Source organism: Sarcophilus harrisii, chromosome 1 (genome assembly GCF_902635505.1).
Source record: "Sarcophilus harrisii chromosome 1, mSarHar1.11, whole genome shotgun sequence".
In the NCBI taxonomy this organism is placed as follows: domain Eukaryota; kingdom Metazoa; phylum Chordata; class Mammalia; order Dasyuromorphia; family Dasyuridae; genus Sarcophilus; species Sarcophilus harrisii.
Window position 1 is genome coordinate 686,453,092 of NC_045426.1, and position 17,359 is coordinate 686,470,450.

General features: G+C 47.8%; 1 protein-coding gene across 2 annotated transcripts in view; it reads right to left on the bottom strand.

The window, feature by feature from the left end:
* Window positions 1–1,265: 1,265 nt before the first annotated feature.
* BCL7A (BAF chromatin remodeling complex subunit BCL7A) overlaps window positions 1,266–17,359 on the bottom strand; it is a 33,492-nt gene continuing 17,398 nt past the window's right edge. The window contains exons 3-6 of one of the 2 annotated variants that reach the window (XM_031948527.1): window positions 15,580–15,676; window positions 14,105–14,272; window positions 3,744–3,865; window positions 1,266–1,706 (exon numbers count right to left, since the gene is read on the bottom strand). In XM_031948527.1, coding sequence (XP_031804387.1) covers window positions 1,635–1,706; window positions 3,744–3,865; window positions 14,105–14,272; window positions 15,580–15,676 — 459 coding nt within the window. In that variant the 3' untranslated portion in view covers window positions 1,266–1,634. The remainder of the gene's footprint in view (window positions 1,707–3,743; window positions 3,866–14,104; window positions 14,273–15,579; window positions 15,677–17,359) is intronic. The other variant, XM_031948528.1, reaches the window with a different exon arrangement.

Here is a 17,359-nt window from a genome sequence, read left to right on the forward strand (position 1 = left end):
CAGAGAGAATCCACAACTGGAAAGGCTGTAAGAGAGAATGCTGAGAAGAGAGATTCCAAAGTCCAAGACTGAACCACAGGCTTCTGTTCTATGGGAGCCAGGAAGCCGGAATGTCTCCCCGGAGGAGCCAGCTTTCCTAACCATACCCAGAAGGGGCACTTGCAGTTGAACTGAAGGAAACAGTATTGATGCTGTTCTCCCAACAGGGCGCAAAGGTTATTATCTCCTCCACGCACAGCCCATTTTCTAGCGGAGGCGTTAGCTGTTTGAAGAATGCCCTTTCTGCTGGGCCAGAAGGAATAAACAAAAAAGGGGGGATTTGGCTCTGGCAGGATGGAAGGGTGATGGCTGGGAGGAGGCAGAGGGCAAGCCCAAGCAACATCCTATGAAAAGTGAGGTCAGCACCAGCTCCTCTTGGCCTCCCCCAATCCTCCTCCCTCTTCCCCAGCCTCAGACCTTGGTACAGAGCCTGCAGAGAATACACCAATTTCTAAAAACGCCATTTTCCACCTTGGAGGGCTAAGAAATGCATTTCCGGGTGACTGAGGAGTGGAAGCGCCGGGACAAGTCTCAAGGAGGGGGGTTTGCACAATCATTAACCTGGTCCCAAAGCTATGGCCAAGTGGAGAGGGGTGGGGTGATGTCCCCTAAGAGGGGGCTCCGCTTCCCAGAGAGAGAGAGATTTTAAAAAGAGCAGCAAATTGGGGAGCTGTTGCAGCATCCCCAGCCAGAGACCCCTTCTCTGGGGACATGGGAGGAGGCCACTTTGGGAGAACCTCCCCTCCTTCCCACCCCTGCCCTACTACCTGGTAAGAAAATCCCCACCGACCTCCAGAACCTGGGCCGGAGCTCAGGGCTGTATGGCTCAAACCCCAAATCTGTGCTCACAACCTCAGGCTCCCCGGTTTCTCCAAGGGGGAAAATGGCTAACGTTTCTGCTTTTCCTCCAATCTCTGCTCCCTCTTGAGGTAAGGATGGGGCAGGCATCATGAGTGAGTTGGCAGCAGCCTAGGAACAAGAGGGCACAAAAAGCAAGTGGGGAGGTAGGGTGGGATTAGGAGCGGGAGTTTTTGAGGAGAAGGGGGAAAAATCAGACCTCAAGAGCTATTCTCAGGGACACAAGGCACAAAAACAAAGCAGATGGAATTGCTGGAACGATCAAGAAAAAAAAAAGCAAGTAACTGACCTGTACCATCCTTAAATATCTTACATGGTTAAATAGAGAAATGAAAAGATACAGCAGCAACACAAATGTAACTGGGACCTTTTTTTTTTTTTTTTTTTTTTTTTTAAAAGAAACAGTGCATTAGACCCTCCTGAGTTGGTGACTCCAATCTTGCCAAAGACAGTAACTTAGAACTTCTGAACGTTTGCTTTCACAGGAAAAAAAAATAAAATAAAATAAATCAGTGTTCCATTTTGTATTTTTTTCAGTGTCTGAGAGAAGTCACATCTTCCTAGGTCTCCTTGGAATTTTTTTTTCTTTTTTTTTCTTTTTTTGCTCAGTAAACTTTTAAAAAGTTAGGAGTTCTGTTCTCATCCATGAGAAGCTGCGTAGGTCAGGGTGTTCTAGAGTGAAGCCCCCACTGGTGTACCTTCGGTAAAAATGGGATTGGAAAAATCTACTTCCGTGTCTAAATCTCATCGGAATTTTGGTGGGAAGCCTCTAGTTTCATCTTTTTAGAAGGTGGTGCTCCTTCCAAATCCTGAAAGAAGGGGAGGAAAGAGAGAAAAAAAGGAATGAGATCACAAGGCAATGTTTAGGTTAGACAGTGTGAGAATGCACCCTCAGTTGTCTCCAGTGGCCTCTGTGCAAGGGAGAAACTTGGTTTAAACTTTCTTAAAAAAAAGGCTAAATTTGTATCGACAAAGATGGCAGGGATCACATCCTGGCTGAAACACTCTGGTATTCTTCCAGAAGCTGGGAATTCAAAATTATAGATTACAATCCCTTTCTTTAAAACCTTAGCACATAGCACCAGCCTTGAAGTCAGGAGGACCTGAGTTCAAATCTGGTCTCAGACACTTAACACTTCCTAGATGGGTGATCCTGGGCAAGTCACTTAACCCCAACTGTCTCAGCAAAAAACAAATAAACAAAAGACCCCTTAGGACATTAGGTGGTTTTTATGAGTGGAAATAACTAAGAAAGAAAAAATCTAAGTAGACATTTACTAGCTATGTGACCTGGCAAACGTTGCCTGAGTTTCCACAACCCTAAAATGGGGATAATACCAACTAACTCCTTCCCAGAGTTGTTGTGAGGGGTTGGTATAATGGTTCTGAATTCAGATTTTGGTTTCTACAGTAAATAAAAGCCCAATAAATACCTCTCACCAATTTATCTCATTTGAGATAACAAGTTTGTTCACAACAGACCTGTGAAGAGATTTTTATTCCTATTTTACATATGAAGAAACTGAGGTCCCCAAAATGTCAAATGGCTTTTTGAAGGACACAAATTAGTGTGGGAGATGGACTTGAACTCAGTCCTTTGGACACTTTTAAACCCCGCTGTAATATATATTTTATCGTATGATGTCTTAGAAGTGGCCCAAGAGAAGAGACTAGAATTTATCTTCCTCCCTTCTTTGCAGAGATGGCTGGCTCTGCACATATAGTAGGAAATGAAGGTGATGATAAAATCAATTTTTTAAAATAAGGAAAAAAAGAAAAGAAAAAGGCTCAAGTCTCATGCTCTCAGAATGTCATAAACTAAAAAAAAGATCTGGTAAAGAGAAGGCATTTTGAACACGTCCAGGACCTTGGCTGCTGTTATGAGAGATTTGTGGGTTAATAATCACAGCTGATATTTACATCATGCTTTACAAAGTGCTTTAGATGCATCGTGTTATCTCATTTGATTTTTGCCACAATCTTGGGAGGCAGGCTCTATTATTCCCATTTTACAGATGAGGAAACTGAGGCAAACAGAGGTTAAGATAGTGCCCAAGGTCACACAGCCACTGTGAAATCAGATTTGAACTCCTGACTCTAAACCTAGCACTCTTCCACTGAGCTATCTAACTGCTTCCCAAAAAAAACCTCTTCTGAGACGGGATCTTTACTAGACTGCCAAAAAAATTCAGTCACTAAAAATCTCTTTAAAAAAAAAAAAAAACACATGGATGGGGCCTGGGTGAAGAAGCCCTTCTCTAAGGGCAGTGAAGAAGCTACTGGTCAGGACAGAGTCTGGGATTAAGATTCAACAACTCCTCTCAAGGTCCAGGAAGCAAATGCCCTTATTCCGAGCGCTTGGTTTTGATTAGTTCTAGAGGAGGGAGTTTGGGTTCACTGATCCTAGGAATGATAATACTAAAAATATTATTAACAATCATTTGTATTTATAGTGTCTAAAAGGTTTGCAAAATGCTTCATAAATGTTCATTCCATTTATCCTCACAACACTGGGAGGAAGGTGCCATTATTATCTCCATCTTACAGATGAGGAAACTGAGGGTGAAAGGACTTGTCCAGGGTCACCCAGCTCGTAAGTGTCTGAGGCTGACTTTGAACTCTTTTTGACTCCATTGTGTTACCTGATAAGAGATAGCTTCTTCTACAGCTCAGACTAAGGCACAAAAGGGGAGGGAGGGGGGAAGACACAAATAAAGAACCCGCTGAAGTGTTTGACTTAGCACTGGGGCTGCTTTGACGTCAAACACTGATAAAAATCAGTGGGAATAATGCCTCTTTAAAGTGCCCTTCCCTTCTTCAAACAAAAGCCCGGAAAGTGAGAGCACCTGAGAGTTATTTGATGCTTCTGTGGTTATATCGTTGTCCCCAGAGGGTTGTATTTCGACTTTCTCCGAACTGTTCATTGAATTTTCCATTGAGGACTGTGAATTCTGCTCATCAGAAGTATCTAAAAGAAACAAGAAAAAGCTCTCATCAAACACAATGGTGATATCCAATAGTAATAACAATAACTAATAGTCCTGGCAATATCCAATAGCAATAGTACTATCCAAAGTCTGTTTGGGAAGTCAACACCTTCCCGCCAACTATCCACTGCGGGGCCTCCCTCATGGAAGTATACTTTTGTGTCTCTTTTTAATTCATAATAATAGCCAGCATTTTTATAGCACTTTATAGCAAAAGCTTGGCATGTTATGTTATTGGCTCCTCAAAACAACCTGTGAAGCAAGTGCTATTATTGTTCCCATTTTACAAATGGGGAAACTGAGGCAAACAGGGTTAAGTGACTAGTCCAAGGTCATACAACTAGCAATAGTCTGAGGCAGGATTTGAATGTTAATATTTACTCTTATCCACCAAACCTGTTCGTTTATAGGGACTGACTTCGCTATTATAATTAAATTTTGTTCAATTTCATACATTTTAGTTCTTTTCATTTGTTTTTGTTGTGTCCAGCTCTTCATGACCCCACGGACAAAGAGTTTTCTCAGCAAAGATACTGGAGGGTTTGCTATTTCCTACTCCGGTGAATCATGGTAAACAGGGTAAGCCACCAAGCTGGCCTGAGACTGGATTTGAACTTGGGGCACTCCACCCACAAAATCACCTAGCTATCTCTTTTTATTTACATCACAGGAGTTTTTCTGATGTTGCTTGTTTGCTTTTTCACTCATTCATGAGTCTTTCTTGAATAGTCCACATCTGTCACTTCTGATAAGCCACTCTGAACAGACCACAATTTGTTGGTCTTTGTGCCCTCCCCCCCTTTTTGAAATGTTTCCCTAATATTTTCCTTCTTATATCACTGTTATTTCCCAGCTGGGACTCCCTCAATCCCAAGGGAATTTCCCTCGTAACAAATAAGGAGAGCCAACCAAAACAAATCCATCCAGTGGCTGTGTCATCCTGTGCTGACCACCTACTGCCTCTCAGGCCAGGAGCAGGAGGCCCACCCCAGCCAGGAAGGTGACTGGATCCTTTCCACCACTGCGGGGCCAGCCCGTAAGCTGGTGAAGCCTTGTCACCCCAAAACAAGCAAGGAAGATCCACAGCAATCGGGGGACCCACCACCTTGGCGCTGCTGGCGAATATTCTGGTCTTTGACCCCAGTCACCCAGGCAGGAACAAAGGTGTCCAGTTTCAGCCAGAGACCTGCACTGGCTCCACTTTCGCCAGTGGCTTGAGGCCGGTGCCATCTAGTGGACACAAAGGCTGCAGCCGCAGTGCTGGCAACTCTGGCCTCAATTTCTACTCAGAACCATGTGTTCTATGAGAGAGAGAAATGGCCACTGCCTTTTGACTCCATCAAGTTGTTCTGAGACATATCAGTTCCCTTTCAAAGTCAGACAGGAAAAAATATTCTATTTCTTAAGAACAAACAAACACTCCCCTCCTTAAAACAGCGTTTCAGTTAGAAATAGGATGCTGACCAGAGAATATAAGGGCTGGGGAGCCCTAAAACACAATGTTTCTGTTAAAACAGAGAATATCAGGGCTTGGAAAGCTCTAAAATACAATGTTTCAGTTTGAAATAGGAAGTTGAACAGAAAATATCAGAGCTGGGAGCTCTAAAACACAATGTTTCTGTTAAAACAGAGAATATCAGGGCTAGAAAGCCCTAAAATACAATGTTTCTGTTAGAAATAGGATGTTAGAACAGAGACTATCAGAGCTGGGGAGCCCTAAAACACAATGTTTCTGTTAAAACAGAGAATATCAGGACTGGAAAGTCCTAAAATACAATGTTTCCGTTTGAAATAGGAAGTTGAACAGAAAACATCAGAGCTGGGGAGCTCTAAAACACAATGTTTCGGTTAGAGAATATCAGGGCTAGGCAAGCCCTAAAATACAATGTTTCTGTTAGAAATAGGATGTTAGAACAGACTATCAGGGCTGGGGAGCCCTAAAACCCAGTGCTTCTGTTAGAACAGAGATTCTCAGGGCTGGGGAGCCCTAAAACAAGATGTTTCAGTTAGAAATAGGATGTTATAAAAGAGAATATCAGGGCTGGAGAGCCCTACAACACAATGCTTCCGTTAGAACAGAGACTATCAGGGCTAGGGAGCCCTAAAACTTAGTGCTTCTGTTGGAACAAAATATCAGGGCTGGGGAGCCCTAAAATACATTTCAGTTAGAAATAGATTATTAGAACAGAAAATATCAGGCTGGAGAGCCCTACAACCCAATGCTTCTGTTAGAACAGAAAATATCAGGGCTAAGGAACCCTCTAAAACAGTTATTTCAGATAGAAATAGGATGTTGAACAAAGAATATCAGGGCTGGGGAGCCCTAAAACCCACTGCTTCTATTAGAACAGAGAATATCAGGGCTGGGAGGGGCCCTAGAAGAAGAGATATCAGAGATAGGAGAAACTTCAAACATAATTTAATCCAATCTCCCAGGTCTACAGATGAGGCCGGAAGGAGACATCACTGGAGCAGGGTCTCACAGACAAAGTAAAGGTAAAAGACAAAGAGGAAGGTCTCTGTCCCTGTAGAATAAGCAGCTCTTATAAAACCAGGAGCAGACAAGATTCTTGGCAACCCTGACTGACCCAATCCTGCTGACCTTTGTATCCTGTGACAATTCGCACAGCCCTGCACACAGTATGGTGCTGACAAGCTGGACTGAGCCGGGTCCATCTTCATTGGGCCTCTGACCATCCCTCACCAATATCTGACTCTAGAGACAGCTCAGTAACCCAAAGACACTGACTGGACGGACAAGGCAAAGACCCTGGCCCTCTGTCCTGAGTCATCACTTAGTTGGAGGCCCAGCTTCATTCCTGGGAGCATTAACGACCCAAGATGGGCTTCTAGGAAGGATCATCGCCACACTGACCTTCCCTGGTCTTCCAGGATAAACTGAATATGGGAACCAAGCACCCAGAACCTGATACTGTTAATGTACCACTTAAAAGTTTGTCTAGCTTTAAAATATCTAGACTTTAAAGGTTTTCATAATAACTGTACATATCATATCTCATATTTGATCCCCACAACTCTGAGAGATAGGTACTATTGCTACCCATTTTACAGATGAGGGCACTAACAGAGAGAGCAGTAAAGTGACATCCAAGGTCGCTGGCTATCAAGTCTCTGAAGACTCAGGTCTTCCTAAACCCCAAGTCCAGAGCTCTGTCCACAATGGTATCAGGGATTTATGAGCAAATTAAAAAATGTCTGGATAACCATCCCTTTGTAAACCTATTTAAAACATTTAAAATTTTATGCTAATTTTATACATTGAAAAAATTGAGAAGGGTCCATAGTTTACCAATATAAAAAGTTTGGACCACTTATATCATGCAACTTAACTGCCTGAAAGAATGGCTTACAAAGTGTTTTTGTTATCTCAGTTCACCACTGTTATCGTAGGATGGGGGGACGATATTCTCTGTGTGGGGATTTTTTTTGTTTTTCCTGAGGCTTCTTGCCCAGGGTTCACATGGATACTAAATGACTGGGACGGGATTTGAGCCAGGTCTCCTAATTCAGCTGCCCAGACCCCAGAGAGGAAGGGAAGGGACTGTGACCTATTGGTTCCCGTTAAAAGGTTTGCCAGAATCTCCCTATCAGCAGGTCTGGTAATTTCGAGCTAGTTTTAAGCAATTACTCCATCATTCACTTCATTGATCTCCGGCGGTCAAGAGCTGCTTGGCTGGTCAAATGGCACCCGTGCCCTCGCTTGCCCAGCAGATGTTAAGTTTGGAGGTTTATACCTATGGCTACTTTGTCAGGGGTCTTCTCCATGCTCAAAAGGCTGAATCGTCAGCCCCTAGTATCTCTGGGTCTTACTTCCTGCCCTTCCTTGACCCCTGATAGCCTTCTTGTTAAAAACATGGCCTCTTCAGTCTATTCCCACCAACATCACTGGATGCTTTGCTGTTCCTCTCATATACCGTCCCCTTCTCTCCAGCATCTGGGCCATGGTGCTGACTGTCACTCATACCTGGGACTACTTCTTTCCTGGGCTCCCTGGAGACTCGGCTTAAAGCCCACCTTCTACAGGAGGCCCTCCCTTCTCAGATTATTTCCCATCTACTTTGTACAGGTCTGTAGTTATTTTCCCTGCACTTAAACTCTTAAATGTTTGTAGACTTGACTTCTTAGGTCCCTATTCATTTCCTAGTATCCCCTGCACTTAATAGTAAACTCTTAAAAGAAATGCTTATAGATTGACTTCCTGACTTTTAAAACTGGAAGCTCTTTGTGGGTAGGAACTGGTTTTCCTCTGACACACAGGAGGTACAATTTTAATTAAATGACTGAAAACATTTTTAAAGGTGTCTTTTGTTCATATATTGGTCTTCATCTCTGAATATACACCTTCTCTCCTCCTTAAAGAGCCAACCCTTGCCATCCAGAACAGACAAAAAATGGGAAAAAACCCCAAATTTGGTAAAACCTGATAGCACATTCAGTATTCCAATCCCAAAGGACCCTCCAGCTTTGCAAAGAACGAAGAGACAGTCCCTCTTTTCTGAGGCCTGGTCATCAGAATTAGACAGTATTTGGTTTTTTCCCTTTTATATAACTGCACTGGCACATCTAGTTTAGTCTGGTTTTCCTTATTTTACTGGAGAATTTCCTTTACTCTTCTTTCCTTAATGAATTCCTACCAATCCTCAAAACACCAATTTAAAGGCTACCTCTTACAGGAAGCCTTCCATGAAGGATTCATGCTAGTCCTTCAGTACTCTCATAGCGCCTGGCTTTTGTTAACTTTCTAAGGGAATTTCTGACATGTCAGTGACGTGATCTCATCGACGGGGCTTCACATTAATCCTGGGCAAGCTGTCTACGGCTTGTAAATCCCAGCAAGGTCTATGCAAAGCATTCTGGGCCTTCCTGACATGCAATAATGTGGATCTTTATTTAGGTTTGTGTCTTATCTCCTCCTCCCTCCTACCAGACTGAAAGGGAAAGAGACAGAATCATTGACCTGGAGCAGGAAGGGGCCAATGAGTTCCTAAGCAAAGTCACGGAACCACTCTTTTTCTACAGGTGAAGAAAATGAGACCCACAGAAGTGACTTGCCCAATGTTGAATCAGAGGCTAGATTTGAATCCTAGTCAACTGACTCTGGAGTCAACATTCTATCTGAACTTTCTATTTCCTTCTTCCCTATGTTCAGCACATTGCTCTGTACACTCAATATCTGCTGAAACAAACTGTAGCAAAAGGTTTTGCTCTCCTGAACAATGGTTCTATGGTTGATGTACTGTGATGTGGAAAAAAATTCTATTATTATCAATTATATCATTATCTCAATGACTGGTTTTCCTTGTAATTCTAGATTTTATTTAAAACACATTCTGGGAAAAGGATCTATGGATTTCACCAGACTGCCCAGGAAGTCCCTAACACAAAGGTGGTTAAGAATCCTTATCTGTGAAGTACATCTACCCATTTGGAGGTAGAGAGAGTGAGGCAATAGTACAGATTGCTCGTATGTTATATGGAACCTGTACCAATTGCTTTTGCTCAATTTTTTTAGTTTCTCAGGGAGATAATTGAGAGTAGAGACTAGTATATGGAGAAATTACTGTACAGAGGCATCGGTAAAACTTTTTAAAACTATCCACACTGGCTGAGATATTTGGTACTATTAGTTACCTGACTAAGCAGGAGTGTTGGTTCCCTTATCTGTCTGGATTTCCTGAGGACTGGCCCCTTTTTTCCCAGCCTTCATCTTTCCCCTAAATGTTTTGAAAGTTCCCATAGAAAATAATGTCTTCTACTCAACAGCATGCTCGGATCCCCAGGGTATTATCAAAACAAAACATTCTTGCCCAACTTTGTGGGAAAGATGGGCTTTTTACATTGGGGTGATATCTTATCCAACAGGTAGTTATCCTTGGACAAGGGCTTAAAATACTCAGTGAGTTGCTAATCAATAGCTTCCCAAATTGAGAGTCCACCCAGACAGGAAATCAGTCTTTGTGTGGCTTCCTTGTTCTGGCTGTGGACAGTAATCTGAGCTATCCCCCAGTTGGGCACATGGTTGAGTTCCATCTGCTCACCTAATAGGGATGTTTCTGAGGAAGCTCTCTGTGTGTATAAGTGCCTATTTATGTTAGAAAAAGGACCTGGGAAAGAGCCACCCATGATTACTGTGTGCACTCAATTTGTTTGATTATGCTACCTCTTTGTTACAGGGAGTTTTTCCTCCTTGGTTTTTAATTGAGGGAGGGAATTAGCAATAATGATGTCAAAAAAGGAGGGCCAATGAAACGTTTTTAAAAATACATTTAAAAAATTCCAGAATGAGTGATGAGGAAGCATCCTGAAAAAGGGGTAACTGACTGCAGATGCAGAATGAGACAAAAACTTTTAGACCTGCCAAATGTGGGAATCTGTTTGGTTTGACTCCATACATTTGTTACAAAGATTTGTCTGTTTTTCAAATGGGGGGAGGAAGAGAAGAAAGAAAAAATGGATTTTTTTATTCAGTGAAGGAAAATTTAACAAAAACCTAACAAAAATGCACAGAAGCATTCTTAAAGAAGCTTCTTCCCTCAGAAAGAAGCACAGACAAGCTGGAGTGTTAATAGATAGAATTATTATATACTTACCCACCAGTCCAGGCCCTCATCATCCCCTTATTCCTGGATTACTGTAATAGGTTGCTGGTTGGTCTTCCTTCTATCTATCTTCCTACTTTAGTACAGCCTCCAAAGTGACCTTAGTAAAGCTGAGGTCTGAACATGTCACCTCTAGATCAAATATAAAATCCTCTGCTTGGCATTCAAAGCCCTACATAACGCAGAGCTCTTCTAGCCTTTCCATTTCTCTCACAGCTTAACTCTGCCTCCGACACTTACTGGCTTTCTGGCTGTTGCACAAACAAGACACTCCATCATTTCTAGGCTCTGGGCATTTCCCCTGGCTTAGAATGTTCTCCCTCTTCATGTTCCTGCTGAATCCCTACCTTCTGCAAGAAAGCCTTTCCCAGTGCTTCTTAATCTCCAATGTATCCTGTCTATAGCTTGTTTGTACAGTTGATTGTATGCCGTCTCCCCCACCAGACTGTAAGCTCCTTGAGGGCAGGGACTGTCTCTCGTCTTTCTTTGTGTCCCCAGAGCCGAGCCTGGCATAGAGCAGCTGTGCTGAACAAAATACTTTTGACTGACAGTATGACTGGAGAGGACTAGTTTTATGTCAAATCTACCTCTTGTGTTTTGCTGTGTAGTCAGAAATGCTGTTTATTGTTTAAGATTTTTAAGAAGAGTTTTGGAAAGAGAAAAGACCCGAGTCCCTAATTATGCCCCACAATGAATGGGCACTCACCTGAAGTGGGGCAAGAAAGAGAAGTAGGGGCCTGAATGAAATAGGGAGCCAGGTGCTCTAATCCCCTGGAAAGGGGCCCCAGGGGTGCCAAGTTGATGCTTGAAGGCTTGGGCCCCAGAGGAGGCTCAGCTGCAGTCTGTTGGCTGGCAGCCTCTCCCTTCAGCTTCACTGGCCTGACTCTGGAACTTGCTCAGAGCAAATTACTTTCCTGAAACCTAAATTTAGTCCTTGGGTGCACGGACATTATGTCATTCACCAAACTGCCCGGTAAACAAGCTGAAGACAAGGTCACCATTTGGCCCACAGCTCGCTCAGTGGTGAGAGGATGCTACCCAGGTGCCCTGAGAAGGCCCCAGCCTGCTTCCAGACCCCATCCTGGGGGTCACAACCATAATCCCTGTTACAGAGAGGCTGTGTGGCTCTGTGGGCGTGGGGAGTCAGACCTGAAGTCGAACCTCTACGATAATTCTGTTTTATTGTACTTTTATTCAACACTTCCCAATGGTGTTTCCATCTGGTTTGACAGCAAGTTTGACACCTAAAGTCCTCCTTTTTCAGATGGGAACTTCCCCAAGAGGCAGGAGGCAGATTCAAACTCAGCACTCGCTCCATTTTACCACCAGTGGGTCTGTCTCTCCAACATCTCCTGACAAGGGAAGGGGTCAGATCCGAAAGGAATTAGGCAACGACCTAGAAGAGATAAGGGGGCGGGAGACACCTGGGCAGAAAGGCCACGCCCAGCTCCTGGCTCTCTGCTTCCTGACCCATCCTCCATCCCCTTCTGAGAAGGGTGGGGAAGTCTATAGGAAAGGCCTCCGACCCTACCCTCTGCCAAGGGGCAGCTCCCTCCCCCAGGACCCTCAGCAGCCCTGCCCCCTCCACAAAACAGCATATCCATGGGTACCTGGGCTAAGCCCTTTACTAATATTCTTTCATTTGGTCCTCCCCACAAGTGTGGGCAATAGATGCTATTATTCCTATTTTATAGGTGAGGAAACTGAGGTCCTGTGAAGTTACACAAAAGCAGGGGAGGGGAGCCCCAGTGTCCCTGCTGCCAGGGCACAAACACCTAAGTTCAAATCCAGTCCCTCAGACACGGACTAACTTTGTATGATCTTGGGCACTTTTCCTCTGCAAGCCTCAGTTTTCTCAACTTTGCCCTTTGGGGCAACAAATGGGGAAGTTTTCCTTTAGGACTCATTGTTTGGGGAGGGAAGGGGGCAGAGAGGCGGTAATCAAGTTTTCTGGGAGCCTGAATATTCTTTGTTTCTCCTTTCTTGGGTCAAAGTTCTGCAAGTCAAATGTCTTTAATAATAGATAGTCTACACTTTCTCCTACTTTAATCACTCTTGGTTTTGTTCTAATATTTCTTGTTGTCTCAGCATCAGTGGGTTCTGTTTGCATCTTTCTCATTTTCAGGGAGTTCACCATGAGATAGTTTTCTACCATCTGTTCTAAGTCATTTATTTTCCTTCCAGTTCTTTCCTCCAGATCTCAACTTGGAACTTCACTTTTTATCCCCCACTTTATTTCATCCAGCTATTCCTTAATCTAGCTTCTTTGTGGCAGAGGCATTTCTTACAATTCGGGAGGTTGCTCTCTTCTTCTAGGTTTGTCTACTGGACACCTCTGGATCCCCAATATTTTCCCAAAGTCTTTAGGTGATTTCTTCTGCTCAATCACACCTGGAGCCAAGGCCAGGGTCTGATCCCTCCTGCTCTCCCATACGGAGGTCATGGGTGCTGATTTCTCCATCACTTCATCTGCACCAAGAGCATTCATCTTCTGGTTCTTCTCAGTCTCCAGCCCTCCAAACAGCCCACAGTTTCTGACTTCACCGGAGTCTCCTGGTCTGAGCCCTCAGCTCTTCCTGCTCCTGGGCATGGAGCTCAACAGGTTTCAGGGGCCCCAGCAGGTCTGATTCATGCTGCCAGGCTGGTTCATTCACTGGACCCGGAACTGACTTTTCAGGTGGGACCCCTTTCTCATTGGGGCCAGAGGAGGGGGCTCACTGTAGCTTCTCTTTGGTTTCCTTGACTTTTTTTCCCTGACGCTGCATTAGGTCTTTGCTGGAGAACAGGAGGGAAATCTGGGGGTCTCCTGTTACTGTGCACTCTTAACTGGGGGAGACTCGCTTACTTTGCTAAAGGCCTCCCTACCTGGCCTGAAAAGCCATCCATCTCCCCACTCAAACCAGACCATGCCAACTCAGAAAACAGCACCTTCCCAGCGTCCCCACACTAAGTCAGGAAATACTCTCAAGAGACATTTACAATTTAATTTGTTTTTTTAGAAAAGCTAATTTCAGCCATGACATCACTAGTCTCTTTGGAATCACTCCACAACCTCAGAATTCCAACTGGACTGTGCAAAATCTCCTCATGACCAAAGAATCAGGCTTGCTCGAGGCAAGTGAAATTCATGACCAGGCAGAAAAGCAAGACCAGCTAAAAGCCACTAGCCCTGAACAGCCTCCGTTCACTGCCCGGCGCACGCAGGGAAGGCGAGCCCTCAGCGGGCCCTCGGGGGGCAGCACCCGAGCCTTCCCACAGTCCAAAGGCAGAAGTCTGATCACAAAAAGCATTTCAGAAGGAGAACAAACATCACATGTTTTGGCACGGAGCTCCCTGGGCAACTTCGGTAACCACTGCTACGGCTCCACTAGGAAAAATAAAATCGTGTCACTGCTGGAGGTCGTTAGTGCAGGGGGGATCTGCCCCCAGCTGCTCCCCACACCCCCCTCCCCCAAGCCGCATCCCGGCCTGTGGCGAAGGCCCAGAGCTGCCATCCTCGTCCGGCCTGACTGCAACCCCTCCCTCCCCCCCAGTCCGAGACACTCGCAGCAAGAGAGGCTGGAGGAGGAGGGTCACAGACCCAAAGCTCGGGGCAGCTACCTTCTGATCCGGGCTGCTCCTTGGGCTCCGCGTGGACCTCGTCGGACTTGGCTTCCGGGCCATCGCCTTGTGCTGCCAAGTTCGGCTCCGGCACTGGGCTGGAGTTGCTGCTGTTCTCCTGCTTAATCGGGGACGCGTCAGCTATGGAGCTCTGGTTGCTGTTGTCGTCTGGGGGGGAAGGATGGGGAGGATGAGAGAGACTCTGGTGGCAAAGGCAGAACCCCCCCATGCCCTCAAAACCCGCCCTCCTACCCCCAAGGGAGCCCAGTTCAGGAGTTTCCTGAGGCTTTGAGCTACAGAGGTTCCCACTCCTTCCCTCGTGCGGGTCTATGTCATGGCAAGGGAGGTCCCTGTCTCTGTGGAGGGAGGCGAGCTCCACAGGCAGAAGAGCCAGAATCATCCCTCCCCCCCGCTGACTGGCAAACCTGGTGCTCCCTGGCCGAGAAGGCTCCAGAGGCTGCCCCCCCCCCCTCCACTGGGCAGGAATGGTCAAGTTCAGATTTCAGAGAAAACTTGCAGGGTGAGACTGGAGCATCTGGGGCTTTGGAGCTGGGAGGCCCCAGGGCCAGCCAACCAGTCCCGCAGGGCAGTGGGCTCTGGGTTCCAATCTCACCTCCTACACTTGCAGTCATTCTGAGTTTGGGCCAGTCCCTGCAGGAGGAGGTTCTGAACCAGAGGGACCGTGTCCCCCGTCACTGAGACCAGCCCTTCACGTGGCCGGGCCCAGAGGGAGGAGACTCACTGTTGGTGAGAGAGGTTGTCCCCCATCCAATAAACAAGGGGAGATGCGGGCCCAGAGAAAGGAGGAGCGCCCGCCCTTTACAGGCGGCCTTGGCCAAGGTGAGATTGGAACCCAGGCCCTCCCACAGGCTGATTCCACGAGCGTCCCGGCACCTGTACGAGGCCGAGCTTATTGGCTCTCCCCAGAGCCGAGCCTGAGCTTGTTCAAAACCGGTGGGCAGGACTGCCCGGGGGGGGGGGGGGGGAGCTGGGCCACACTTGGCCTCTCGGATCACTTGAGATGACGGCATGGGGCTCGGGGAGCCCTCCGTCCTCTCCTGCCCTAAACGAGGCGCCCTGGTGGTCTGGTGGGCAGAGTACTGGGTTCAAATCCAGCCTCACCCTCTACTCGCCATGTGGATGTGTCCTTTGTCACTGTCTGCCTGTGTCCTAAAGCGAAGTGCGGGGATGGGGAACCTGTCACTCCCTTCCAAGGTTGTCAGGAGGATAAACTGAGGCCCTGATAAGGCACCCTCTGACAAAGCTGCACACAAAATGGCCCTAACCACCGAGACAACTGCAAGTTGGGCGCCTGTGAACCAAACTGCCCAGGAGGATCTCTGCTTGGCCCCTGCTCGGACCTCTGGCAGCGTCCTCAGCTGGGAACCTTCAGCCCTCCTTCCTAGGCTGTGGCCCCCAGGTCCCTCCCTGCCCCCTTCCGAGGGGAATGTGAGCAAGCCTGCCGGGGGTCTTACCGTGCATGTCCATCATTCCCGGGGACGAACTGTTCTCTGGGGTGGTCACCTCGGACCCACATTTCTCATCTTTACCCTTCTTCTTGCTTTTATTTTTCTGAAGGGAAAACAAGGAGAGGCCGAGTCACCAAACTCTGTGGAGACTGCGCTGATACCCCTGGGGTGAGGGGATGGCAAGGATCTGGGGCTCCTGTCACCCACTCAGCCCCTTTCCAGAACGTCTCTGCTGGAACCCGCGTCATTGGGGACCTCCCTCCGAGGGCCTCCCCACCCCAAGCCGAGCCCAGGAGCAGACAGAAGGTCCGGCTACGTCCTGCCGGCCCCCGCCCCCGCCTGGGGAATTCCAGAGGGAAGCCGCTGGCTTGCATCCGCCCCGAGCAAGCTCAGACTTGGGCCACGCGGGGGACGAGGAATGCAGATCCTCCACATTCTCGGCCTGCTGAAGGGGAACGAGAGACGAGTCCGGGGAAGTCTGTGGGTGGGGGGGGAGGGGGCGCTCTCTCCGTGACTGCCCACCCACAAGCAGGTCGCAAAGCTCTGGGCCACGAGTACAAACCACACGGTGCCCCTGAGAACCTGGCCGGTCTGCCGCCCTAGCCCGGGAGGGGGACAGTCGCCCCCACTGTCGCAGCCACGGCCCTGCGAGCCACGGCGGGCCTAACAGCCGCGGCCCAGACTCCGTGCCACGAAACGCAGAGGCTGGATGAGGGCCCCCCACTTTGGCAAGAGCGGTCAGGCCCTGCCTGCAGGTAGCACGGGGCCCGAAGTGAGCCCCTCATCCTGCCTTCTTCCTTTCTCTCTCCTTCCCTCTTTTTTCTCTTCCCTTTCTTCCTCTCTTCCCTCAGCAGTGCAGTGGTGGACCAAGAGCCCCAGCTCTGAAGTCCACCTGGCGTGGAACAGCCTAGGCCGGAAGCCCCCCAAGCCGCCTGCCCCAGTGCCCGCCAGTCGGGGCGTCTGCAACCACTCTGCAGGTCGTAGGCCCTGGAGGCAGGGCCGCCATTCTTACTTATACGCAATGCTCGGGACACCGAGAGTAAGAGACGATCTGGCAAAGCCATAATCATGAAGCATGATACACATGCTGGACGTTATTGTTATCGCTGATCCCCTGAGGGAGAGCTTGGGGCACAGATGACTCGTCCAAAGCCTTATATGGCCAGCATGGGTCAGGGATGAGACTGGAAGCAGATCTAGGTCGGCTCCCTGTGCATTAGATCACATTGGCTGAAATCGGGATCCCCTCAGCCCGCAGCGTCTCCCTGGCCACCCCTTCACTCATGCTCCCGCTCATGGTCAAGACAAGCTGGAGCCTAGGCCCGTGTGGGGCTTCTCCCCCAGATACAGCCGCTCTTCTTCCTCCCAAGGCAGCCCCTGCCCCCCCCCCCACCCCAGAACCCACTCTCCTTCCTCAGGGAGTCTGTTACCGGCCCTCTTCCCCAAGCACTGCCTCGGCCATGGGGGTTTCTCCCTCCAGCTCACCCCCTGCCCACTCAATCGATGGATTCACTTCCCACCCTCAGCCCAAAGAGAGCAGGTTCCTCTGGAGGCCGCGTCTCCCACAAGATGCACGACCTCCTGGTCTTCTCCTCCAACCCTCGCCTATGGGCTTTCTACCTTTTCCTCCGCCTTCCATGACCCTACCCACACTTTGGTTTATAAGCTAACTCCTGGCTCCCTCAGTTCTCTCCCGTCCAGATCCCTCGGTGAGCACTTCTCCTCCTCCGGCCTCCCTGAGATCCCCAGTCCCCGATCACGTCGCCCAAAGCCCCGATCACATCTC